This window comes from Zalophus californianus, chromosome 5, assembly GCF_009762305.2.
Source record: "Zalophus californianus isolate mZalCal1 chromosome 5, mZalCal1.pri.v2, whole genome shotgun sequence".
Taxonomy (NCBI): domain Eukaryota; kingdom Metazoa; phylum Chordata; class Mammalia; order Carnivora; family Otariidae; genus Zalophus; species Zalophus californianus.
This window is the reverse complement of record NC_045599.1, coordinates 85,696,792-85,724,345: the sequence shown is the minus strand read 5'-3', so window position 1 is coordinate 85,724,345 and position 27,554 is coordinate 85,696,792. Positions and strand designations below refer to the sequence as shown.

The 27,554-nt window shown below is 43.1% G+C and overlaps 1 protein-coding gene across 5 annotated transcripts in view; it reads right to left on the bottom strand.

Annotated features, from left to right (window-relative positions):
* The window catches only part of MAN2A1 (mannosidase alpha class 2A member 1), a 168,143-nt gene extending 142,507 nt beyond the window's left edge, over nucleotides 1-25,636 (bottom strand). For 3 of the 5 annotated variants that reach the window (XM_027604650.2, XM_027604653.2, XM_035727548.1), the window contains exon 1: nucleotides 25,215-25,636. In XM_027604650.2, coding sequence (XP_027460451.1) covers nucleotides 25,215-25,349 — 135 coding nt within the window. In that variant the 5' untranslated portion in view covers nucleotides 25,350-25,636. Of the gene's footprint in view, nucleotides 1-24,262; nucleotides 24,378-25,214 lie in introns of those variants that run through there. The other 2 variants (XM_027604655.2, XM_027604652.2) reach the window with 2 other exon arrangements.
* Nucleotides 25,637-27,554: the final 1,918 nt, after the last annotated feature.

The window sequence follows — 27,554 nt, the reverse complement described above, 5'->3', positions numbered from 1 at the left end:
GGAAGACAGAAAGGAGGAATGTAGTAACAGGAGGACAGTAAGAAAGAGGAAGGGAAAAGAGAAAACACCTGAACGTCCAAAGGTAAAGTACTGGTCAAATGGTACATCTATATCATGGAAATGTTTTCCGTCACTGAAAATTTAGAAATATTAATTCCTTAAAAACAGAAATATACTAATCACAGACCTGTACCCCTGAAACAAATAATATATTCTGTTAATAAAAAAAAACCAGAAGTATATGGGAAGGTACTTTCAGAAGATACAGTAGAGAAAAAGTTTAAAAAGCATGCATAAAAAAATAGTAATCTGATATCATCCTTTTTGAAAAATAATTATGGAAGACCATAATCAAGATGGTAAAAACTGGTTATGGGTATTTATATTCTTCTTTCGTCTGTTATGAATAGCTGCTGACTTTGTAATAGGGAAGCCAGGAGAAAAAAAGGATTCTACTTCCGTGTTAGAGGCCAGTTCAACAAGGGGAGGGGAGAGGTCAGCGGACTGGTGTCTACCAAGGGAAGCCCACTGGAGCCAACTGTGTGAAACTGACAGAAGTCTGAAGGGACTAGAGAAGATATTTTGGAATGAGAAAAGAAATATCCAAAATTAGAAGCAAGTCAGCAGGCCATTAATTTTTTGGGGAGGAGGGAGGTGGGAGAAAAGATGACACTGGGGACAAATATCCAAAGCCAGAGACAAGAAACATTAAGACGGCCTCCACACACCTGAAAGATGCTCTCCCAGGCCTACTGAAGAGGCATGGGACAGAAATAGCCCCTATGTGTCAAAACTGCTGTCCTATAAGCCAACTGTCTCCTCTGGGGTGGCATGCTAGGTCTCCAAGAGGTAGAACTCTGAAGAGTATTTATCAGCATATTACACAGAAGCCAGAAGTACAAGGTTTTAACACAGAACTCATCCTGTAAGACAAGCCCCATTTCCTCTAGTGAAAAGCTAGAGAAAACCTGCATCAGTTCATGACTAGACATGGCACAGCAAAGGAAACAGGATGCATCAGTGCAACACCAGTTCAGGGCTCAAAGAGAAGCTGGTTGAACCACGTAGATTCCAGGTCAGCAAAGCTATTGAGCAGTATCATACTACAAACCCTTCTTTATCAGCAGACATTGACGCTGGTTGAGTGGTTCTCAGCAGAAAGGCCAAAGTGAGTCCCCTTGGCATAACCCAAAGCTCACCCAAAGAAGCTTAAAATGTATGAGAGTCAGGCATGCAGCTAACTTATATTTATTTTTCTAAACAGACATTCTATCAAAGGCTGTCTGAAATAAAGGAAAAACTTTTCTTCACTTATTATCAAAACACTGCTTTTTGAAATCACTTCTGATGAATTCTGTTGAATATTTCCAATACTGAAGATACAAGTCTACTTCAGTGATGCTTGCAATTTCTACCACAGCAGGTAACAAGAGTAAATCAAGTTCCTGATTCCAAGCAGAATTAGAACATGTTGACTTGTCTTGCCTCTAGTAAAGCTACCCTCCTCTATAAAGTAAAACTTAGTCTAAAATACCAGCACCCTAGAGCTTTTAAGATGCTGCATGCTTTATCGTATGATAAACTTACAGTGAGTGTATAAATTAATACAGGGGTGCCTGCATTTCTCCAGACCTTTCTGTATCAGGAAAAGATAATTTTGGAGCCATGCATACAGTTCAACAAGCACACACTGAGAAAGAAGAGGGCTCTATCTAGGAATATTCTTACGATGGCCTTAGTCCCATAACCCATGGATGAGAGTATTATTCAAAATAAACACTACAGGAGAGAGATGTTTTGTGAAAAACAATCCAGAAGGCACCAAAGACGACTTTCGATCTCATGGTAGCTTTAAAGATACAATTAATGATCAGTACCTGGAATTCTGTACCGAATTAATAAGTCCATGGAGAAAATTGTGGTCTGGGGATATGGCAGCAGAATGGTCTAATGAAAATAATTTTTTAAACTACATTATGCAGTGGAATAAAATCTCCCCCCAAATGGCCGAAATTCTTGAAATACACACACCTCATAAGCAAATTTTGTATATACGGCAGAGAAGAGTGGTATGGCCTTAAAAGGATGTGCTTGTATTCTTCATTAAAGTAACAGAAATCATAGATAATGTTTCAATTACACTGACAAGTCAAAGAATACTGATAGTAATACCGAAAAAGACAATTTTCTGTAGGGTAAGAAAATCACTTGTGAGAAAACCATTTTATTCTTTGATTTGCCAGTCAGTTCTATAGGGAGGCCATGGTGTTGCACGGCGGAGGAGTGGAGAAGGAAATCATGATATTTGATTTACTTTGATTTTGATGAAAGAGAAAAATTGAGCAAAAAAAATCACTAATACGAATGACTTTTGAGAAAGAAAATTTAAAGCCTACTACAGGCAAAACAGGATCAGAAACCACTCAGTCCTATGAACAAAATCAATCAATGTACACCTACAGCTAAATCTGAAAACTTATGACATAATTATTTGCCCCAAGTAAGCACTAGCTGCCGGAATTGGCATCACTGTGATCACTCAAGCTCAGCTGAATCTGCACATCAGCATCTTCCTTCCTGTTACAGTAGAAAAAAAAAAAAATGCATGCCTTTCCCCTTCCCCACTTCAAAGGCCAACACTTAACTGGTGAGCTCCAAACCCATCTCTCTCAACAGCTCAAAGGCTGGTATTCTTTTGGTTAAAACTCTCTCAACACTGCTTCATCAAACTCCCTTTTTAAAAGTAACTCATTCTCAATTGTGTAACATGTAACTTCAGGTCAAGCTATATGAAATTTGCCATTCTCATAAATCAAAAATAGTAAAATTCACCAATCTCCTATGGTTCAACTTAACATGATATCCTATCTAAAACATCAAACTCCAATGCTTCCCTTAGCCCCACGATTCCCTTCCCGAGCCCCAACGCCTTCACAGACATACAGAGATTATCAACAGTCTGTACTCATCACCCCCCTTCCTTATAAACTCCCATTCCCTCATCTGCCCATTCCAATCAGCATCTGCCCACCACTCCACCAAAACTGCTCCTGCAAAGTCCCCAAAGGCTTCCATGTTGTTAGTGATGATAAGCAAACACTGTCCTCCCCTTACTCATCATCTCAAGGAGCATCTAGCATTCTAGACCATTTCTTCCTCCTGGCAACATTTTCTTCACTTACTCCCAGCCCAGCATGCTCTTGGGGTTCCTCCTGCCTCCTGTTTATCAGTCTCCTTCTCCCCCCAGCATCTACATGACAGAGTGCCTGCCTCAAGGTTATTAACACCTGAGCCTTCTGCCTTCTATACTATCTTCAATTATCTCATCCACTCCATGGTTTAAATTCCATTTTTTTTTTGTACTGATGTCTCATCTATATTTCTATCTGCAGCTGAAGCCTCTTCTCTGAAAAACAAACCCATCTGTCCTAACAACTATTCCACTCAACTTGGTTTCAAACTTATGTCCAAAAGATACCCTCCCCAAAAAAGCCTTCTACAATCCTCAAATCTTCAGTAAGTAGCTTTAATCTCCATCTAGTTGGTCACTCCCAAAATCTCGGTGGCATAACTGATTCTTCTTCCTTCCTCACCGTGTTCATACATCCAACTTACCTGCAAGCTCTTTCCTTACTACCTCTAAAATACTCGATGAATCATTCTACATCTCTCCCTCTCAGCTGCAACCACACTGATCCAAGCCTCCAGCAACCTCTCCTGCCTAGTACACAGCAGCCTCTTAACTAATTTCCCAGTGCTAAGCTTACACCCTTCAACCATGCCCTACACAACTGCGTTATCCTTCTAACAATCCAGTGCTAGTTTCTCACTGCACTTCTACTACAATCAGTAAACACCTGCATCTATCTATCCCTCCCCCAACGTAGCTTCACCCTGATCTCATCTCAGTTGTAAGCTAGTTCCCCTCCTCAAACCATCTCAAGACCTTCATACATGTTCTCCCTTTATACAGTGCTTCAAATCTCACCTGAAACATTCCCTCAGCGCAGCCTTCCCTAGCCATCCTACTGAAAATAGGCCTTCTCGTGTTATTCTCTAGGTCTATTTTTTGCTTCTTCCACAGCCGTTTTTTACCTATTTATTCATGTATTGTTCCCCATCTTCATCACTAAATGAATCTCTATATTGAGAACAGGTACCACAGCTGTTTTATTCATCACTGTACCCTGATGCCCAGCACAATGCCTGATGCACAAAAGAACTGCAAATATTTACTGGGGGGCGGGGGGGGGGAGAAAAAAAAAACATACTAACATTTTTTTCTAAGACAAGGAAGTATTAAATGTCATTTTTTGGCACACAGCTTACACCAAAATAATACGAATAAAAATAAAACACTCTTAACAATTTTTTTTAAGAAAGAAAATTCACAAAAATCTTCTCTGTGACCCAAAAAGTAGGTAAGAATGAGAAGGAAAGTCCTGAATTATAGGGTGATCTTCATTGACTGAGAGGGAAATGGTACAGAAATTGAGCTGTTTGGCCACAGAGTGACAATCATGACCTTTTAAGTAGGATAGAATATGCAGCTCCTCTTCGAGGGCAGGCGAAGATTATGGACTCTGTACAGTCCAACCAAAAGTTTTAACGTTCACTACTCTCAGTAATCAGCGTTCACTGGGCTCTAATTCCAACTGATGCACGGGATAAAGAGGGTTTGGTAAAAGAACCCAAGGCTGATTCTGAAATTCTTCCTACCACAGTAGTGATAAAAGGTCTTCACTCAACCAAATCAAGTTTTCTAGTTAAGAGAACGATAGATAAAATATTATGATTTAAAATATAATCACCAATGGTGGGATTCAAAAGAAACAAAATTTTACTGGAATACATATGTGTATGTACGTCTGAAACACTAGCTCCATATCACCTGTCATTCATGCTTTCTTTTCCCCCTTCTTGTCAGATTTTGTTAGATTCAGTATATCACTCCATCACATCAAGATCTCTCTGGGCCTGGATTCTGTCATAAAATGTGCCCACCATGTACCAATGTGATTGGGTAAAAGGCTCTAAGAGTAACCATAAGAAGCATCTGAAAGGCTGCTCAAAACTACAAATCCCAGGAGTGCCTGGGTGGCTCAGTAGGTTAAGCGTCAGATTCTTGGTTTCGGCTCAGGTCATAATCTCAGGGTCATCAGATCGGGCCCCAGTCGAGCTCCATGCTCAGCGGGGGCATCTGCTAGAAGATTCTCTACCTCTGCTCCTTTCCCTGCATGCGTGCGTGCATTCTAATAAATAAATAAATCTTTAAAAAAAAATTACAAATCCTAGGGATCCACCCTGGAATCTTGGAAAGGGCCACAGAAACTACAATGTTACATTCCACAAGTGACTCTGGTGATCGGACAGGTTTGGGACCTACATCTCCAACTTCATGCACGTCAGTGAAATATCTAAGATATACCAGCCAATAAGCCATTTGGCAAATCACCCCCTAACTACCTGAGAGGGTAACATAAATCACAAACCTGCACCCTTGGATAATCTGCTTAAATGGATATTAATTCTCTTAATTATCCTTGTACCATACTCCTCCATTTCATGCTTTAGGATATTATACCTCACCACATTTTTATTTTTAATAACTGCAAATAATGAATACCTTTATTTTAATAACTCCTTTTACCAGATAAAGGCAGTTGAGCTAGATGGTTAAGCACAAGAACTCTGGGTCAGACTATGTGGGTTCTAATCCTAGGTCTGGCACTTACTAGCACTATGACTTTGAGGAAGTAACTTAACTTTTCTGGGCCTCAGTTTCCTTTATGGGCAAAATGCAGTGCTAATACCTATTGCTTGGAATGGCTGAAAAGAACTTAGCACAGGGCCTGCCACCAGGTAGGCATTCGAGAAGACGTTACCTTTGCTGCTGCTGCTACAATAAAAGTATGGCTTTCTAAAAATCACTTTGGGGTTTTTTTTTTTTTTAAAGATTTTATTTACTTATTTGAGAGAGAGAGCGAGAGAGAGAGAGAACACAAGCAGGGGGAGAGGCAGAGGGAGAAGCAGGCTCCCCACTGAGCAGGGAGCCCTATGTGGGGCTCGATCCCAGGACCCCAGGATCATGACCTGAGCCGAAGGCAGACGAGACGCTTAACCGACTGAGCCACACAGATGCCCCTGGCTTTGAAAATCACTTCAAAGGGTACCACTTTCCAGGGCACAACAACTGTGATTAAGAACAGGCCCTAAAGCCAAGCCAAGAGTAACGTCATCAAAATGGCAGCAAGGAGACCCCAACCTCCATCCTCCACAAAGATCAACAATGAAACAGCTATCCATGAACAAAAACAGCTGTGGGACAGCTCTGGAGTCTACTTATAAAACTTCGGCAACACAGTGGGACAAAAAAACTAAAAATAACCACACAGAAAAAAAAAAAAAAAGACTGCTTTATTTTGCCTGCATTATCCCATCCCCCAGGTCGGCAATGCTCAATGCCAAGAGGGAACTCCCCAGCCGGAAAGAGTTCCCTTTGCTAGGAAAGAAGAGCAGGGTAAAACAGGTTCCCCTGCCGCTGGGAGCACCACACAAAGGGACACAAAGGGACAACTAGGAACAAGGAAGAAAAGCAGGCGCTACCAATAGTAGCCACACAGCATGAACAAGAATGGTTCTGTGACCTGCTCTACAGACAAACCCAGCAGCTTTCACCAGTGAAGGAACCAATGGCCAGCACAGCTGCCATGGAATCCCTGCAGATTTTACCAGTTTTCACCCAACCCTTGTATTGGCATTTGTTGATGCCACCCACCTGTGGCCCTCCTGCTCTCTCCCCACTCAGCCCCTCTGGAACCTAGGAAACACGCCAGCAGCCAGCCAAGGCCTCTGTGGCTGCTCAAGTGCAAGACTCCAGCCCAGATCCCAATGGCTGATCCCCACTGCCATGGAGCTAGCCCCTCGAGCTATGCACTTGCAGGCTGCCAACCTGCCAGTTGTCACCAGTCTCCACTGCCTGCAAACGTTCAGGAAGAGACTGCAGCAATAGGAGAGCAAGCCGATAGCCAGGGCCTCCACAGCTGCTTGTGAACATGGATGAAGTCCTGTCTTTGTCACTAGCCTGCACCATCATGCTCACCTGGCATCAGACACTCCACCTGTGCAACTACACATCCCCTGCTTGACCTCCACCACCAGCCTCCACTGCTGTGTGCCCATGGTGAGAATGAGCAGTCATGGTAATACCATCAACAACTAGGTCGCCTGCAACTGCCAGTGCACCCACAGTTGGCCCCAGCCTTTGCTGCCTGCCTTGGATCCCACCACTACATGTATGTGTGCAACTAGCCCCTGCCACTACACAGGCCTCTACAGCTGAGTAGGTGCACACAACCAGGTTTGGCCACCATGGCTGTCTGCCCCAGCTCCTAGCCACTGGGCCTGGAGGTGCCAATGAGGACACAAGCAGCCCTTGCAGCCACTGCTGACACCCTGGAGCATTTGCCAAGAACCACACAGTTGTCAAAACTGTGGACCCCAGCAACCTGAGCCAAAGAGACATCACGCCACCCTCAAAAGAGATGCTGCCACGTGCCCCTACACTTGGTGCCCCGCACCACTAGAACTGGAGTCACAGGTGCTAGACCTGGGGACATGCTGGGATCACTAGCATGCTCCAATGTCCCCTCTCCCACACAGGTGAAAGGCTTCTCTTAGCAAAGTCAGTCCATAAAGTCTGGAAGAAGTGACTGCTTCTTCAAAAGCATAAACACCTGTGCAAAGTTATAGGCATCACTAAGGCTCAGGATAACATGACTCTACCAAAAGAATATAGTAAACCTCCAGGAACTGGTCCCCCCAAAATGGAAATACAGCTATTGCCCCACAAACAATTCAAAATAATGTTCTGAAGAGGTTCAGAGTTACAGGAGAATACAGATAAACAATTTAACAATATCAGGAAAACATAAGAACAAAATGAGAAGTTCAACAAAGAGACGGAGAACATAAATAAGAACCAAACAAATTTTGGAGCTGACCAAAACAATGACTGAACTGATGTCAACAAAGAGCTTTAACATAAGACTTGACCAAGCAGAAGAAAGAATGAGTGCGTTCCAAGACAGATCAACTGAAATTATCCAATCAGAGGAGGAAAAAAGAAAAAGGAATGCAAAAGAGTAAAGAAAGCATACATCATCTGTGAGATACCAACAAAAGAACCAATTTGCAAATTATTAGAATTCAAGGAGAAGGGGGCAGAAAGCTCATTTAAAGAAAAAATGGCTGAGAACTTCCCCAGTCTGAAGAGATATGGATATCCAAGTTCATGGAAATAAGAGGTCACCACACCAAATCAACTTAAAGAGATCCTCTCCAAGACACATTACAATTAAAGTGTCAAAAGTCAAAGAGAATCTTAAAAGCTGTAAGAGGGGAAAAAGCTTGCTACATTCAAAGGAACCCCCATTAGACTACTGGCAGATTTCTCAGCAGAAACCTTACAGGGCAGGAGAGAATGGGATGATATATTCAGAGTACTGAAAGAAGAGAAATGCCAACCAAAAATATACCACCTGACAAAGCTGTCCTTTAGAAATGAAGAAGAGATACAGATTTCCCCAAACAAACAAAGGCTAAGGTGGAATTCATCACCACAGCACCTGCCTTACAAGGAAAGCAGAAAACAGTTCAAGCTAAAATAAAACACACTCCTTAGTAACATGAAAACCTATGAAAATATAAAACCCACTGATAGAAGTTAAATATACAGTCAAATTCAAAATACTTTAATATGGTGGAATGTTAGCCATTTAATTCTACAGTAAAATGGTTAAAGGACAAGAGTATTAAAAACAACTACAGCCACAGTAATTTTTTTTAATTTTTTTATTGTGATGTTAATCACCACATATTATATAATTTGTTTTGGTGTACTGTTCCATGATTCATTGTTTGTTCATAACACCCAGTGCTCCATGCAGAATGTGCCCTCCTCAATACCCATCACCAGGCTAACCCATCCCCCCCAGCCCCTCCCCTCTAGAACCCTCAGTTTGTTTTTCAGAGTCCATCATCTCTCATGGTTTGTCTCCCCCTCTGACTTACTCCCCTTCATTCTTCCTCTCCTGCTATCTTCTTCTTTTTCTTTTTTCTTAAAATATGTTGCGTTATTTGTTTCAGAAGTACAGATCTATGATTCAACAGTCTTACACAATTCACAGCGCTCACCGTAGCACATATCTTCCCCAATGTCCATCACCCAGCCACCCCATCCCTCCCACCCCCAACCACTCCAGCAACCCTCAGTTTGTTCCTGAGATTAAGAATTCCTCATATCAGTGAGGTCATATGATACATGTCTTTCTCTGATTGACTTATTTCACTCAGCATAACACCCTCCAGTTCCATCCACGTCGTTGCAAATGGCAAGATCTCATTCCTTTTGATGGCTGCATAATATTCCATTGTGTATATATACCACATCTTCTTTATCCATTCATCTGTTGATGGACATCTTGGCTCTTTCCACAGTTTGGCTATTGTGGACATTGCTGCTATAAACATTGGGGTGCACGTACCCCTTTGGGTCCTTACATTTGTATCTTTGGGGTAAATACCCAGTAGTGCAATTGCTGGATCGAATGGTAACAGCTACAGTAATTTGTTAATGGATACACGATAGAAAAAGGTAAGTTGTGACACCAAAAACATAAAAGGGAGGGTAAAAGAGTAAAAGGGTAAGGTTTTTGTATGTGATCAAAGTTATTATAAAATACACCATTATATCTATAAAATGTTCTATGGAACGTGTCATGATAACCACAAAGCAGAAAACTACAGCAGATCCACACAAGATAAAGAGAAGAGAATCAAAGGCATACCACTATGTAAAATCACCAAGTCACAAAGGAAGGCAGCAAGAGAGGAAGAAAGGAACATGGAAACTACAAAAAAGCCAGGTGACAATTAATAAAATGACGTTAAGTTCTTACCTATCAATAATTACTTTAAATGTAAATGGACTGAATTCTCCACTCAAAAGACAAAGAGTGGCTGGATAGCTTTAAAAAAAACAAAAATCAAAAAACAAGACCTAACTGTATGCTGTCCATAAAAGACTCACTTCAGCTTTAAAGGACACACATAAACCCAAAGTGAAGGGTTGGAAAGAGATACTTTATGCAAGTACATGTATGCATACACACACACACACACAGTGGAATACTGTTCAGCCATAATAAATTAAATCTTCCATTTATGACAACACAAACGGACCTTGAGGATACACTAAGTGAAATATGTCAGACAGAAAAAGTCACATACTGTATGATATCACTTACATGTGGAATCTAAAAAAGTTGAAATCAAAGAAACAATAGAATGGTAGAGGTTGGGAGGGGAAACGGAGATGCTGATGAAAGGGTATAAACTTCCAGTTATTAAAAAAAAAACAAAAACCCTTCCAATGATAAGATGAGTCAGTTCTGGGAATCTAATGTACAGCATGCTGATTATAGTTAATACTGTACTACATAAAGTTGCTAGGAGAGTAAATCTTAAATGTTCTCATCATAACAAAGAAATGGTAATTATGTGACATGATGAAGGTATTAGCTAACACTATGGTAATAACCATTTTGTAATACATAAGTGTTAACCAAATCAACATATTGTACACCTTAAACTTAATACGTTCTACGTCAATTATATCTCAATAAAGCTGGAAAATAAAATAAGATAAAAAATGAAGCCAAGCCAAATATGAATTACAGCTCCACTACCCCAAAGAAACCTTGGGCAAGTTACATAACTTTCCTGTGTCTCAATTTCCTCATCTGTAATGAAAAATACCTCACCCATAGCGTGGTTATGAGTGTTAAATTAGTGAGCACATACTAATCAGTTTAAATAGTGCCTGGTGTGGTAGGCAGAATGAAGGCCACCCCAATGATGTTCAGGTTCTAATCCCTGAAACCTGTGACTCTGTTACTTTACCTGACAAAAGGGACTTTGCTGATGTGATTAACTTAAGGGTTTGAAAGATGGGGAGACTGTCCTAGAGTATTGACAGGCCCAGTGTAATCACATGGGTCCTTACAAGGGAAATACAGGAGATGGAAATCAGAGTCAGAGGAGATACAAAGAAGGAAGAGGTGGTCAGAGTGATGCCGTGCTGAACGGGGCCTGGAACCAAGGAATGCAGGCAGCCTCTAGAAGTTGGAAAAGATGAGGCAACGGATTCTCCCCTAAAGCCTCCGGAAGAGAGACAGCCGTGCCAACATCTTGATTTTAGTCCAATAAGACCCATTTCAAACTTCTGATCCCCAGAACTGGAAGATACACATTTTTCTTGTTTTGTTTTTTTTTTTTAAGCCACTTTGTCTGCTTTGTGACAGCAACAGTTGGAAACTAATACACGCAGTAAAGAGCTGACCCTATATAAATAAAGCTTCCACTGACTGGCCCTCTTAGAGGAAGTCTGTCCAAATCCCCATCAGAAGAGTTGGAGAGCTGTGAGCCTCAGCAGCCAAGAGCCCCTGCAATGGAGCAATGAGAGGTGAGAGCATGTGACTCTACAACTTGGCTCCCAGGGCCATGTTTTAGTCTCATGAGGCTCTACACCTATCTCTGAACAGAGGAAGCAGGAAAAGACTTAACAGTTAAAAATATTTTTCCAGGAAAGAAACAACATCTTCACCTTGGACAGGTTTAGGGGAATGAATAAAAAGGGTTTTAAGGCTACTCTGGAGCTATGGTGGGGCAATAGGGAGTCAATGCTGTGGTGGCTTGGACCGAGGTGGTGGAGGACAGCAACAGGATGGGACAGGACAGATGAGCTAGGAAAGGGAGGTACAGGGAAAGAAGAAAAACAGCCTTTGCATTTTGTTTTGTTTTGTTTTTTACTGAGGCAACTGGGAAGATGGGTGGCATTGTAGGGAAATCAGGAGTGAGTCCCGGGAAAGGAGCCGAGGGAGAGGCAAAAGTTCTGTTTTGGAATGATGAGACAGCTCAATGGTGGTGTCAGGTAGAGACATTACATCTCGAAGTCAGGAGAATCTCTATTTGAGTGGTCAGTGAAAATATGAATTTAAAGCAGTGGCGACAAATGGGGATTACCTATAGAGAGTGCACAGATCTGCCTTTAATAATTGTAAGAGGCTCACCAGGCAATTCTCACACATCCCCGGTTAAGAACCACTGTATGAAAGCTAAATATAAAAACAGTGATTTGGTAACAGAGTCTTATTTCCAGCAGAGTGTCACCGTTACTGCAGTAGCTCCAAGTCAGGCAGCCGCTATTCGACTATATGAAAAATCCCGCTATTTATATTAAGTCAGATTGTGGGCACTCAACAGGAAGGCATTTTGGTTTCATAAAATGACAAGAAACCCCTCAAGTGACCACTCCACCCTTAAGATGTGTAGTGCTGAGACCAAAAAGAGTGTAAGCTGAGGCCCTGGCCATAGTCATGCATGCAACACTACCAAGTTGTAACAAGCCACAAACCACAGTGACAAATGACCTTTTAATGGTGTTTCCCAGACCTGAAGCTTATCATGCCTGAATCTTTTCCAAGGTATTAATTGCCTTTGTGCTTCCACTGGTCCGTTCAAAGAAATAATGTACTCACCAAATGAACACAAAGAGCACTTAATTATTAATTACATAACACCTAGCCAAAACACGGGAGCGATGGGCTTTGCCTTGGCAAATCAGTACTCATCAACCTCACACCTGCCTACGTGTGACGTCAGTAGAGGCTACTCAGATACAGGTATACAACAAGAGTGCCAAGGGACGGTGAAGGGAAGAGCTGGGACTTCAAGCTCACCATGCCCTGCCCTGGCAGGGAACCCTCAGCACTCAGACGCTGCCCCTGGGTAACCGCTCTGCAGCTGTCAGAATCACTGTGCCTCCCAGCCCTGACCTAGAGTAACAACAGGCCACGCCAGTTTTCCCCACCCTTGTGAACCCCATCCTTTCGCCACCTCCAAAAATGTGGTCAGGACTCCAGTTGCTGGCGCTGTGTCCAGGCTCCAGGACACACCTCCAACCCTACCCTAGGAGTTTCCAGATGTAAACTGAGATTAGAACTATGAGGCACCCCACCCACACCACCCCAATGCAGCTGCACAAAAACCACGTCCAGCTGAGGCCACGTTTTAGACACCACGCTATTGTGTATAAATCGAGATGCTGCAAAACAGCCATCTTTTTTAAAACGATTATTAGAACAAGGGCTTGTAAGCACACCATGTTTCGATTATAAACAATTTTCACACAGTGCAGCTTTATAACTTTCAAATACATTTAATAACTGCAATTAAGTGGTGCTAAGCAAATTAGGTGTTGACTAACAAAATTTTTTAACCCAGCACTTCCCGAACTGTTGTGTGGAACATTTCCTTTCTTTATATATATATATATATTTTGCAAATTATTTTTTTTGAAAACCGCACTAATTTTACTTCTACGACATATTTTTAATGTACTTCTATTCTTCTATATAGCACTCTGAGATAGTCAACAGTGTATCCCACCCAAGAACATGCATGAATGTTCACAGGATAGGCTTTCAGACGGCAACAATTCTCAGGGAACCAGGGTCATGCTGTCTTATGTCATCTGGTCTATGGCTGCTGGTTGATGTTGCTAATTTGTCTTACATTTTTTGAGATATGCCTGCCTTTATGCACAAGGGTTGTTATTATGTACTATTTATACCACCTAAATTCATTCTGCATGGATGAATGGCATATATCGTATTTTAGGATCTGATGATAAAAGTTCCATCAACATACATTTACCCAAGTAATTTTCAGAAACACATTAATGTAAAAAAAGAACAATTGTTGGTAGTGGAAAAAGCAATCAACCTAAACACTGTTAGCCTATTAAAATAAATGCAACTGACATGTCTAAGACGGTTTTTCATACAGAAAAGTTTTGGGGTCCTCTGAAGACAGTGTTAAATTTTAAGTAATCAGCCTGCCTCCGATGTTATTTACACTAATCATTTCCTAAAAAAGCCCATTCTATTCCTTACAGACAGGAGAAAGGAAGTGTCTAGGCAAGCTCCATCGAATTATTACAAATTCTGAATTTCCTAACTTTTCATTTCGAGCAGCAAAGACTCTCAAATTTCACAAATCCTTTCCTACAGACTTTATAAAAGTCCATCTGAACCATTCAATCTACAAGGGCAAGGTGGGGCATGGTAAACACCACAGAAGCAACAAACATAATAGTAAGGCACAACAGAATATGTAAAAATATAATGAAAACAGATTTCTAAGTATCATACAATCAGCTATAAAGATGAGTTAAGGATACAAATTTCTCGGGTTCTTCTTAAGTTTTTTTTTCTTTCTCTTCAACAATTATTGGTTAGATCTTTTCCCTAAAAGTTAGAAGAAATATCCTGCATTTTAAGTGTTGTAGTCATTGGGCCCTACAAGTTTTCAAAAGTTGGCCTTGGGCCACAGACAGTTCTTATCTGTTCAGTTTGAGCAAGGGAGGATTTGGTCAGCCACTAATCAAAAAGGGCTCTTCTTTACTATCAACAAGAGGCAGTTTGGGGGTACTCAGAAATCTGTCTGATCTTCAAAACAACCCTGAGCTATGAAGCCCCTATTTCAAGTGTTGCCTTTTGATCTTTAATAAATCCATCTCTCTTCATCTCTCCCTCTCTCTCTCTCTCTCACACACACACACAATCTATTTTCTGTTCTTATAACCTAGAAAAAAAAATCATTTCACTCCATAATTTGGGCCAAAAATTAGAAGGGTCTTTTTTAGTTTCCTACTGAAATGCTTCTTTGAAATCCTTCCTTATGATAGTCTTATCTTTTCTTAGGTATGCTGATCAATGAGCTGGTTTCTGACAATCTGAATACAAGCTGCTTCATTTTATTAGCATCTGCTACACAATCATCTTAATACGAGAAGCGCAGCTTTTGGCTAGAAGAAATGTTCCTCGGCTGTCTGCTCTCTTCTCACAAAGCACAGTCCCGAGTGAGCTCATCCACTCTAACTATGCTGATGACTACCAGATCAGCATCTCCCTTCACCTCTCACTTGGGCACTGCAGCCCACTTGGCTAATTCTACTAACACCCACCTTATCATACACGAACCTGAGGTTGGCTCCCCAAACCAGGTCATCTTCCAAACTATCCCCTTCTGCAAAGGGTATTAGCTAATTCTCCAAATGCCCCAAAGGGAAAAGGGTGGGAAAAATTGTTTCATTCAAGCCACACCCATAATTACCCTTTATAGAAATCTGTTAAAAAGCCCTGATGCACATATGTCAAGAAAAAAGAAAAAGAAGAAGATAGCAGGAGGGGAAGAATGAAGGGGAGTAAGTCGGAGGGGGAGACGAACCATGAGAGATGATGGACTCAGAAACAAACTGAGGGTTCTAGAGGGGAAGAGGGTGGGGGGATGGGTTAGCCTGGTGATGGGTATTAAAGAGGGCACATTCTGCGTGGAGCACTGAGTGTTATGCACAAACAATGAATCATGGACCCCTACATCAAAAACTAATGATGTAATGTATGGTGATTAACATTAACAATAAAACATTTAAAAAAAAAAAGCCCTGATGTTTCTTTTACAAAATACCTGCACATTTTTCTCTTCCTCTTGATTCTAGCCATTTCGATACTGGTATAGGGATTTAGTGCCTTATGTCTATATTACCTTAAACAGATTCTCAGCTGCCTTCCTGCTTCTGAGTCTTCCTACACACTGCTACCAGAATAATCTAGATTGAATACTCTTAGCTCCCTTCCAGGTCTAAAATTTTTTATGAAATTAATTCTCCAGCATGATTTTTCTCAAGCAGCTTCCTAACATACTCAATAACTTTGAATGGCTCCCTACCATCTGACTCATGTAACCTCTCAGACTGACTCCCAGGGCAATTAACAATCTGATCCCAAACTACCTACCATGTTTCCCCAACTACTTCTTACAAGCACCAAAGATTCCAAATCAAACCAATCTCCTCACCTCTTCTCAGGGTGCAAGGCTCCTTCATGTCCCAAGCCTTAAGCACGATACTCCACACTAGGAATATTCTTTCTCCCTTCAAAGTCCTACCCAGTCAGAAAAGCCAAGCTCTGGCCTCAGGTCCTTTGGTCAACTTGAGCCAGGCCACTACCAGAACTTAGTGCTGAATTTCCTTTAAGGCCTCCACCCTTATGCCAAGAATAAGAATTAAGGTCATGGACTCTTATTTTATTTTATTCTTAGCTCCTATATCCCCAGAACCTACAAAAATACCTGGTACACAATGGTTACTCCATAAATCTGTTCATTGGCAATAACTAGCATTTACTGAACATGTACTATGTGCCAAGCACTATTCTAACTTTTTTTTTTTTTTAAGATTTTATCTATTTATTTGAGAGAGAGAATGAGAGACAGAGAGCACATGAGGGAAGAGGGTCAGAGGGAGAAGCAGACTCCCCGCCGAGCAGGGAGCCCGACGCGGGACTCGATCCCGGGACTCCAGGACCATGACCCGAGCCGAAGGCAGCCGCTCAACCAACTGAGCCACCCAGGCGCCCCCTATTCTAACTTTTTAACATTAACTCTTTTAATGAGTAATTAACACTCAGCTGTCTCTAATTGTTTCACAAACAACAGTTGCACCGCCTCAAATAACTAAGATGCTCTTGCAAAGCAAGAAACATTAGCTAGTACATCTACTGTAATTTCCACAGTACCTAACACAAAGTAATTCTCAAATATATACCGAGTAAAGAACAATAGAAAGCACTGAATTACAGGCCAGGATGCATACCCCGGGTATGCTAGGTTAGGGGACCCAGGGCAAACTGATGAAGCCCAGTTTATGTGTCTCAGTGTCCTTCTCTGAAAAATCAAAGACTAAATTATCTGATCTGGAATAACCCTCCCTACTTTAAAATTCTGTATCTGCCTTTCTCATATTATGACTTTTCTAGGGGTGCTGGTGACTATTAAGAGAATGACTACCTCCATAGAGTCTCAAAATGCAAATTCAGAACTTTTTTAGGGAGAAAGTAATTCTAAGAATAACTCCTATTCTCTGGCTTCCATCTTCTAATGTTCTACAGGTAAAAATGTTACCACGAAGGCCAGGACCCACAAATCCCACAGTTTTTCATACTTGAGATATGAAGGAACAGGGGTGAATTGCTGCAAAGTCTGTCTTCAGCCCCAAAGTACAGCCTCACCCTGAAGGAGGAGAGCTTCCCATCATAAAACAATCAGTCCTGGAAGAAAACACGTTTAAAAGAAAAAAAAAAATCACTGACAAATTCCCCGGCTCTCAAGTCTCCTGATTCAGGACAATGAGGTTCACTGGTGGGACTAGGTCACATTTGGGACCTGCTCTGTCCTTGGAAAAAGCATTTCATTTCTCTTGACTCCCAAAGGTAACCACCTGCAAAGGAAGCCAGTGAGAAAACCATGCACATGTGGAAAATGCTGAAATGCATACATTTAAAAATGGAAAAAAATACTTAAAAACTGCAACACCACTCAATGAGACTCATTACACTCATTTTTGTTCGGACTAAGTGTACTGCAATTTAATGATGACAGTAAAATCTCTGAGGACACAAATGGGGTGGTGGCCTGTGCCAAAAGGAATGAAGAAAGTCACACATAATCTTCAGGAAGCATGAAGAAGGATCAAAATTAGCAGGAATTAATTACTCTTTGATGAGTAGCAGTCCAGTGCCCCTGGAGGCAGACATCCTGGTAGTTCTCTGCCTCCAAGGTGAGTAGCCTTCAGGGTCCCAGAGAGGACTGCCAAGTTCCATCTTTGATGGACCCAGGCTCTCCTTCCACAACCCTAACTAACCCAAGCTGTCTGATTAAGCTCAGAATTCAGCCCATCTGTGAATTACAGCCAATCCAAAATACAATAAAGTCATGGTTTTCGACCTTGAGACTATGGATCAATTTTGCAGAGTTCGTGCCCCAGAACCCTCTATCCCAGAGCAGTCCCGTAGTGAGAAGCCTGCAGGTGATAGAGGGAAACAAATTAAACATGTCAAGCATGTCCATGCTCCAGCACAGAGGTTCCCCAAGGATACTTGGAAATCTATGAAACATGTATATAATACCAGTTTTAAACCACACTCTCAAAACACAAACTAAGTTTCACTAATGCTTATCTAATAACCAGGTGACAAGAATTTTGTTTTCAATACACACCTCTGCTTCAACGGATCTAACCACACTATTTGCCTCTAACGTTAATAATAGAGAAATACAGTTTAAATCTGAGACTGGCAAACTTTTTCAGTCAAGGGCCAGACAGCAAATATTTCAGGCTTTGTGGGTCAGAGAGTTTCTGTGGCTACTACTCAGCTCTGCTCAACTCTTGTGGTACAAGCAGCCAGAGACGATTTGTAGAGAAATGAGTGTGGCCCCGTCATGAAATATTTAATCAGTTGAAAACATGAGAACCATTCTTAGTTTGTGGCCCCACAAAACCAGGTGGTGGGCCAAATTTGGCCCACAGTTAGCGGAGTTAGGCAGAGTTCAAGACCAGAGACCTTGGGGACAAAAGGGAAGGAAGGAGAACATCTGCCAAAAACTTCAGTCTTTTCCTACCCCACTTCCATCGTCCTTTCTCTAAAAAAGGCTATTTAAAACAAAATGAATTGAACAAGAGAGAAATCTCTGTCCACTTTATTTTCCAGTTTCTGTTCCTGCTTTTTCTCAAGAAGGAATACAAAATGCAGTAACTCGAATCAGAATTAACAGAAATAAAGCTTACTTAAGAAAACTTCAGACATCGGGGTACTTGGGTGGCTCAGTCGTTAAGCGTCTGCCTTCAGCTCAGGTCATGATCCCAGGGTCCTAGGATCAAGCCCCGCATCAGGAACCCTGCTCAGAGGAGAGCCTGCTTCTCCCTCTCCCACTCCCCCTGCTTGTGTTCCCCTCTCTCGCTGTCTCTGTCAAATAAAAAAAATCTTAAAAAAAAAAAAGAAAACTTCAGACATCTCAAATTATGTTTGTGTATGACTTTTATACTACCTTATTACTGATCAGTATATCTTTCCTTCCTATGCTAAAAGATAAGGGGAATAAACCTGGACTACTTTCAATCTCTAATTCAATTGGCAAAAAGTAAAAGATGATCTATTTATTATCACCTGCCCATAAAGTTTTTCTCAGAAGAAGTATATTCAACTTTAGAAAAGGAAATTTCATTATAATAATCCTCTTTTTCTTTAATTTGCATATGAACATAATATCTACCCTTGTATTTTCTGTAATATACTAAAATTTAGAATCCTAAAACATAAGCGCATTTTTAGGCATCCAGAGAAAGGATACATTTCAACCATCAAAAAATGCTAGTTATCTTTTTGAGAATTAGAACTAAGCCTTCTAATCATTCCTTCCTAAAATGCAAAATGCTAACACAGTGCCATGGGTATAAAGAATAGGCCTTTGGTTAGACTGCAACCAAGTGATTTTCAACAGGGTTAACTTTTTTCCCCTCAGAGATTTAGCAATGTCTGTAGACCTGTTTGGTTGCTACAACCAGGAGAAGGAAGAAAGGTATTTCTGATTTATACTGGGTAGAAACCAGGATGCTGCTAAGCATTCTCAATGCACAGGACAGCCCCCACACCAAAGAATTATCCAGCCCCAAATATCAATAGCTATGAAGTTGTGAGGCAGTCAAAAGTAGAGTATGAAAGTTTTAAGCTAAAGTGCTTCCAAGTTGATCTTTTATTTAGAAAATGGTGTGTTAAATTTACAAATTCAACATAAAATATTTCCTGGGTACCAACTATGAGCTTGTCTGCATAAAAGCACAAATAACATTACATTAAATATACTATCTCATAACAGAGTTACGTTACAACCTCAACAGACTTAATTCATTCAAATCAAATGATTCATTGCCTATCACAAAGCAAATTTGGCAATACTCAAACACTAAGTCTGAAGTCCATTCAGTATAATCAACCCTCAAATTTGTTTGAACCTCAACATGGATTCAACCTTAAAATTAGCAGCTTGGCTTGAAATGTACAACTGAAACAGAAGCCCATTTTAGTCAAAATGGTCTACCTCCCTGCTCCTGATCAACCTGCTAATCACAACTATAAAAAGCAAAATCCACTCTTTGGGAGCTCCTCCCCTCTTCAGCGCTATGCGTACTGTAAAAGCTGATGCTACCAGTTAACTTGACCACCGAGACAGAGGGGGCCAAAAGCACAGGTAAGGCCTTTATAATCCAGCAACCAGAGATCCTATCCAAAGGTACTGAATATCCTCACATTTTCTTAAAGATCTCTCTGCAAGAGAGGGAGCAACTAAGACCACTGGGCTCAAAAAACGAAAACCCAAAGGAGGGACAAGCAGCTGCAACTGAACTACTTACCACTCTACTAGGAAAAATCTCAACACTTATTCCGGTCTGTCAAAAAAGGCCAAAGTTTTAACAGCTATCACAAAGTACAAAAGCTGATTCAAAGTAAAACAACAAAAAAAGTGGTAATTTTAGTCAATTTGCCCACAGCCCAGATACCCCTTAATGCTAACTAATGAGTCAGAGAGAAAATGCCCTTCAGATAAATAGGTTTGCAACATCTCCCAAACAAAAATACCTGTTTAGGCCCTGAGAGCGGTGCTGATCTGGGAACAACAAATTCAATTCAATTAAAAAAATAATAAACTTGGGGCGCCTGGGTGGCTCAGTCGTTAAGCGTCTGCCTTCGGCTCAGGTCATGATCCCAGTGTCCTGGGATCGAGCCCCGCATCGGGCTCCCTGCTCTGCAGGATGCCTGCTTCTCCCTCTCCCTCTGCCCCTGCTTGTGTTCCCTCTCTCGCTGTGTTTCTCTCTGTCAAATAAATAAAATCTTTAAAATAGTAATAATTAATAATAATAATAATAAACGTAAGCCTTCAGACTAGATGCATTCTTGTCACAGTTGGTGTATAGGAAGTGAGCTTGGGTCTTGGTCAAATACACTGGGCAGGGGTCCTGCAGAATTGCTGACCTCAGGAGGGGGTGGTGGACACCAGCCTCTCCAGATGCTTCCATGTTCTTGCCTTCCTCCTCAATGCCTGCTTGCCACCACTGCCAGAGTTCCATCACTTGCCACAAGTCGCAGATCTCAAACATTACACCCTCCACAATGAAACTAACTCCCTTATACACACCTGCCCAAACCCCAGCGACAAGTGCTATAGTTTATGGAGTGCGCTAGAATATGTAGAAGGAAGATCATGGATCATGTTTTTTTATATATCATTCTTAAGGTTCTCAGATTTCTGAAAGCAAGAAAAAACAACTGGAAGACTAAAGTCAACTTTTATTAAACATCAACTATGGACTCTTTAAAAAGTACTAAAGGTGTAAAACGTTTAAGCATATTTTTATGTGTTTATTCACAATGAAAGTTAAAATCCAAAAGGCCTGGATAGGACAGTCCATTAAACAACCGTCTCTTGATTTCGGCTTAAGTCATGATCTCAGGGTTGTGAGATCAAGCCCAGCGTCAGGTTCTGCACTGGGCATGAAGCCTGCTTAAGATTCTCTTTCCCCCTCTCCCTCCATTTACTCCTCCCCACCTCTAAGAAAAAATTCCAAAAGGCATAAAAGTCTCCACATTCCAAAGTCTTTTAATCAAATATCTTAAAGACATTCTTACTTTCTTGCTTGATAATTGTTATCTGGGCAAAGATGAAGTCTGAACTTCACTTTCACATCTTCTATCAGAGTTCCAATCTCTGAAGACACTTCTAAGAGTTAATATTAATCCCTATGGTCATAGTCTACACTAGTTATTTAAAAATTGATCATCTGTTACACAAAATCTGATTTATTAATTCTCCAGATCCAAACTTAAGACATTAATAAGAGATCTATTAAACTCAATGTAGACAATAAGCAACTTGTGAAATCTGCTTATAAGAAGTGACGAAGAATTTCAGGACCTTAACAATGTCTCTCTTTTCTATCTACTCAAATTCTTATATTACCTCAAATCATCTTCAGGAAATTAGGCCTTGGTCAGCCTCTCAACTGCAGTGTAATTTTTATTAATTTTTCTAGCTGAGATTTATTAACCCTGAAATATACACAGAAGCTAACAGAGACAAGGCTGCCTGTTGCCTCCAAGCCTCAAAGGAATTCCTCTGAGGAGCAAAGCGAAAAGCCTTCCAAAGACTATGTCAGAGGTAGGCTGTTCCTCCAGGGTGGGAAAAACGGGAGCACCCAGAGTTGGGCCTACTGCCACCCCAGAGTCTGGCCAAGTGGTGAAAAACACAGACTTGTAGGAGGAAGGGAAAAGAATGAAAGCCAGAATAACAGCAAACAGGCTGCTCTTGATCTAGGATGGCTTTACAATGTATCCTGCTTACCAGCTAGACCATCTATAATACTGAAGGTTCCACATTGACTTAAACTAAAATCCTAAATCCTAAACTAAAATTCAGCGGAAATTAATCCCTTTCTAGATAAATCATTCTACTAGACACCAAAAATGATATATAGTGATGGACTAGCTTGCTTCAAATTCACCGAAAAAATATATTGCAAGCTAGTTTTGTTGTGTGGTGTTCTCAACAAATTTAAAATTTATAAGTAATAAAAAAAAATAAAAACCAACTCAAAAGGCTGGATGCTGTGCTACATAATGGTTTTCATTACAATGTTGAGCTCTAAAGTGAGCGACAAGACATTCTGGGAGAGGTATAAATCTCAAATGTTAAACATTTCAGAAAAAGGAACACATTCGTTACAGCTTCATAATGAAAGTTCCTTAAAAAAAAAAAAGGTGATAAGCTAAGAAACCACAGAGCAACATGCTCTATCTTCCACACCAGATCTTTTCTGTAGGCAGACTGGGACCTAAAAAGTAGGCAAAGATTTACTAAGAGTATAGTAAAGTGGCTGAGGGGCGCCTGGGTGGCTCAGTCTTTAAGTGTCTGTCTTTGGCTCAGGTCATGGTCCCAGGGTCCTGGGATTGAGCCCCGCATCGGGCTCCCTGCTTGGTGGGAAGCCTGCTTCTCCCTCTCCTGTTCCCCCTGCATGTGTTCCTGCTCTTGCTCTCTATCTCTAATAATAAAACCAAGAAAGAAAGAAAGAAAAGAAAGAAAAGAAAGAAAAGAAAGAAAAGAAAGAAAAGAAAGAAAGAAAGAAAGAGCAAGCTGAAAGCCTAGACTCCAAAGGCCACCTGTTCATATCTCAGCTTTTAGCTGTGCGACTTTGGGCAAGTTAATCTCTCTGTGCCTCAGTTTCCTCATCTACTGGGTGGTGGGGATCAACTTTGTCCCATACGACACACAAGGTTGATGTCAGGCATGTAAGAGTTAGGTTTACAGAGTGCTTATTCTGACCACCTGTTTGGGGATTCAGTGGCTCTCCAAAACTAAATCAGCAAAAAAGTGCTTTCTTCCTGAACCGAAAATCCAGTCCTGAAAATCTGAGAATGTCAATCTTAAGCATAAAAAGCTCCACCTTCCAAATCCTCTCCCCTTGCACACAAAACAGAATACAGACAAGACCCTTCTCTTCCAGCAGCCGCTGTCACTTTCCATCAAAGGCATTCTGCTCTATGCAGAACTTAAGCCCCCTGAGGAGGACTAAGGCTGGATATTAAAATAATTGGAATTAACTTTGCCTAAGATTTCCCAGTAACTGAATGAGTCACTCACTTCTTCAGAAACAGTAAAATGTCAAGGTTGCCACAGAACCCCAGCCCCAGATGTTTGCATAAATCATTTCAAGTGATTATCAAGCCAAAGCCAAAGGACATTATTCAAGGTAACAGCTTAAATAAAATGTATCAGTTTTTATGATTTTTCCTGTAATGAAGAAAATTCTGAAAATGTGATATGGGGAGGGGGGAATCACAGCAAGTTTAGCTACCAAATTATACAACATGTTAAGCAGGGCTTAGAACTCCTTTTGCTATGGCTTCAGAGGGTTTACCCCACTTCAAAATTTTATGCAGTCTCATCAACAAGCACTGGACAAACTCTAAAGTCAAGATTTAAAGACATTCCATATTGCTTATCTCACTATATTTCCTCCATCATATTAAGAAAAAAAGCTTTTAAAATTTTTTGACACGTTTACAACAATATTTTTAACACCTTTCACCTGCAAAATATTTTGAGGGCTCTGTATTGATGACAGCATCCACAAAGAGGTCTTTTTTTAACTTTCCGAATTCTGATAAAGTTAGTAGCTTAATTTCAATTAAATTCAGGCCTTTTGCCTTAGCACAAGAACAAAGAGCAAGGATACTCTCTGGTCACTTACATTGTCACAAAAGGAAGAAAAACTCTGTCAACTTTTTCAGTATCTCTGAGTCAAGTAGTTGTTAGATCAGCTTGTCACGGTTTTGAGTTCTCCAGTTCAACTCTTTAGAGGTTACTACACAACACCCAGTTTTACTAAAATTTCTGAAGAGTACAGGTCATGTGCAAAGAACTTGAAACAAATCTCACACGTGGCACGGCATCTTTCCAAACACAGCCAATTGTCTGTTTGCTTATTTTTAGTAACTTTATATAAAAGACTTAAGACGGGTGGTTTCCCAACTCGATGGAGAATTTGACCACTGGGCGCAGGACTGAGCGCCCCACAGCTTCCGGCTGGAGTATAACACGCGCTTCCCTACTGGGCTCCCACGTCTGCTCCAAACAAACCCTATGTAATAGCTGAAGAATGACGACACTAAAATCAACCCTACAGATTCACATCTAAGAGGTTTGCAACACGTAATAAACTTTTGCTTATTTCTCGAGAGACAGTGGAGTGAAAAAACAGACCAGATGGGGTCTGTTTGATCAATTTCCACGACTGGGGGCGCTCAGGGGGTCTGTGCAGCTTAACCCTTTGTGGGCCGAGGGGCTGCCCAAGAGCGGTAATCGAGCGCTGCGCCGGTTCTCCAGTTGGCAGGTGCCCGAGGCCACCCCAACAGGCCCGAACGCTAGTGCGGGAACATGGCCACTGCCCCTGAGCGCGATCCCGCCACCGCATGCCACCCGGCACTTTGTTAACTCGGAGCGCCCGGGAGGAGAAGGCTCCCGGGTCTCAGTCACCGCCGTCCGAACGCTGCAGAGCTCGAGCTGGGGGAGGCTCGGATCCTCCTCCGGTTCGGCCTCGCCCTGCCCCGGCGCGGAGGTTCGGCAGGAGGGAGAGGTCGCGAAGCAGCGGGGAACTACGGGCCCCCACGCCTACCCTCGTGGAGCCCCACGCCGTAGCTTACCTGGGGAAAGGAGCCCTCGCGACGCGGGCTCTTAGGGTAATCTAAGTGACCCCGGTCCAGCATCAGGTAGAGCGAGAAGATCACCACACAGAAGATCGCGCTGCCAAACACGGTGAACTGGCGGCTTAACTTCATTTTTCCTCGATAGACTCGGGGCCAGGACACTGTCCTCACCGAAGAAAGAGGCGGACTGTGGACTCCTGCAGGCGGCCGCGGGAGGCTCCCTGCTCCGGGGCTCCTGCTCTCTGCGTTTTTGGCTGCCGGTGCGGATCCCAACCGCACTCCGCACCTCGTCTCCGGCGCCACCACACGCCCTCGGCCTTCGCCCGGGCCCACCGCCCTCCCTGGGGTCGGGCGTCCCTCCTCAGGCGGGACCCGCCTGCAGCCCGGAAGGGGCCCCCGCAAACTTGATCTCGAGCTCAGCGCCCGCACCCGGCAGGCGCAGGGCAGGCGAAGAGGTCGCTGTCCGGACTTCCTGCCACCGCCGCCCCGACCGAGTCAGCAGGAAAAGTTTTCTCGACGAGGGCAGGCGTGTCCCCCTCACCCAGGAGGTGCGGGATCAGCGGCTCTGGGGTCGACAGCACAGAGCTGGGTCCGAACAGCCCAGGGGAAAGGAACCAGGTCGGGAGGAGCCGGGCCCCACAACTTAGCGCCGGGACGGCCGGACCCGCCCCCGCGGCGCCGCCCCCGCTAGAGCGCCTTCCTGCTGCCGCCGCCGCTGCCGCCGCCGCCGCCGAGGCCGGGCCGGGGTGCACCCTGGGCGCGGGGACGAACGGATCCGGCAGGAGTTTCCTCCGAGCGCGCGCCCGTCCGCTGGCCTCTCCCGCCCCCCAGCGCCCCTTCCTCTCCCCTCCCGGACCCGGGCTGCGCGAGGAGGGCGCAGGGGGCGGGCGGCGGCGGCGCGCGGAGGAGGAAAAGGAGAGCAAGGAGAGGAGCGTCCCCGGAGAGAAGCCCGCTCCAGCTACAGCCGCGAGTCCCCTCCCTCCTTCCCGCCCCGCAAATGCGGAGATGGCGGCGGCAGCTGCGAAAGGAAGCACCGGTTCTCCAGCGCCACTCGGCGCTCCTACACCGCCCGCCACGAGCAGAAGGAGACAGCCGCGGCGAGGCGGCTGCTGGGTCAATAGGCGCCCGCAGCCCCGGAGCCGAATAGGCGGCTGGCCCCGCCCCCTCTCGACGCGCCGGGGTGGGGGCGGGGCCTCCGGCGACCAATCACAGTGCTTCGCCCATCGGGCCCGCTCTGCGCCCGCCTCCCTGCGCCCAGGCGGAGAGAAGACCTCAGACGGCTTTTGTGAACTGGCTGGCAGCCTGGGTGGAGGTGAGGCCCTCAGAGGCTTGCAGACGCCAGCAGCCCGGTTCCACAAGGGCTGAGCTCTCTCCCCACTTCCTTTTCGCTGCCCAGGTTTCCTGTCCTTGAGGACCCGGGCCTGGCGTGCCTGGGACGTCAATTCGGTGAGGAGCTGTAGAAATAGAGAAAGGGCCTTTGCTTTCTGTTCAGACTCATCTTTTCCTCTGCTGCTTTTGGTGACTTCTTGGTGAAACCTGAGGGAAAGGAGACTGCCAAACGACAGCTGGCTACAGAGTCTCTGAGTGGAGCCCAAGAAGTGATGCTGTGCAGGTTATTGCTCTATTGCCGCGCTGTTCCAAATCCGCCCTTTTTGACTGCACTGTGAGAATGGATCTGGGCCCTTTTAAGTAAGTTTTCCTTTGCCAGCAGCCGCTGAAGCTTTGTCAGTAGAGGGCGCTGAAGAGACATTACAGGAAGAAAAGGGTTTTTCTTGCTGGTTTTGGTATATGTGTAGGCAGGCGCTTGCAGCGTACCTGGCTTTCTCCAGTGCCAAATTCCGATAGTGCTTTGGAGGTCAGAAGTTTCCCCCTCAGCCTTAACTCTAGTGGTTGTGTAGTGGAGGTGCTAAGGTGAGCCACTACCCCATGAACAGCTTTCCAGGCTTTCTAGAGACAAGATTAGAGACAAGATTTGTAGTAAATTCCACAGGGCATATTTCTGCCCGTGTTACTTCTCTGCCATTCAGTGAGCCAGAGTGAGAGGACTCTTCCCTCTCCAGTGAAGTCAGGAGGGGGTGGGGAGCCTTCTTGGGAAACTCTAGCTCCCAGCCCAGGGATTAGTTATAAGGTTAGCTCCTAGTAACTGCTATTTGTATATTCCCTAGGGTTGTCTTCCCACTAGTGAATCTCTCATTAATTCTCTGTTATAGTTTATAATTGTTTCATTTAGGCTTTTTTATTTTTATTAAGCTTTACCTATAACTGCAAGAGATGGCTTTGGAAAGATGGGGTTAGGAATTTGGTTTGATTGGGCCTTTGGCTTGAGCTCAGTGCTGA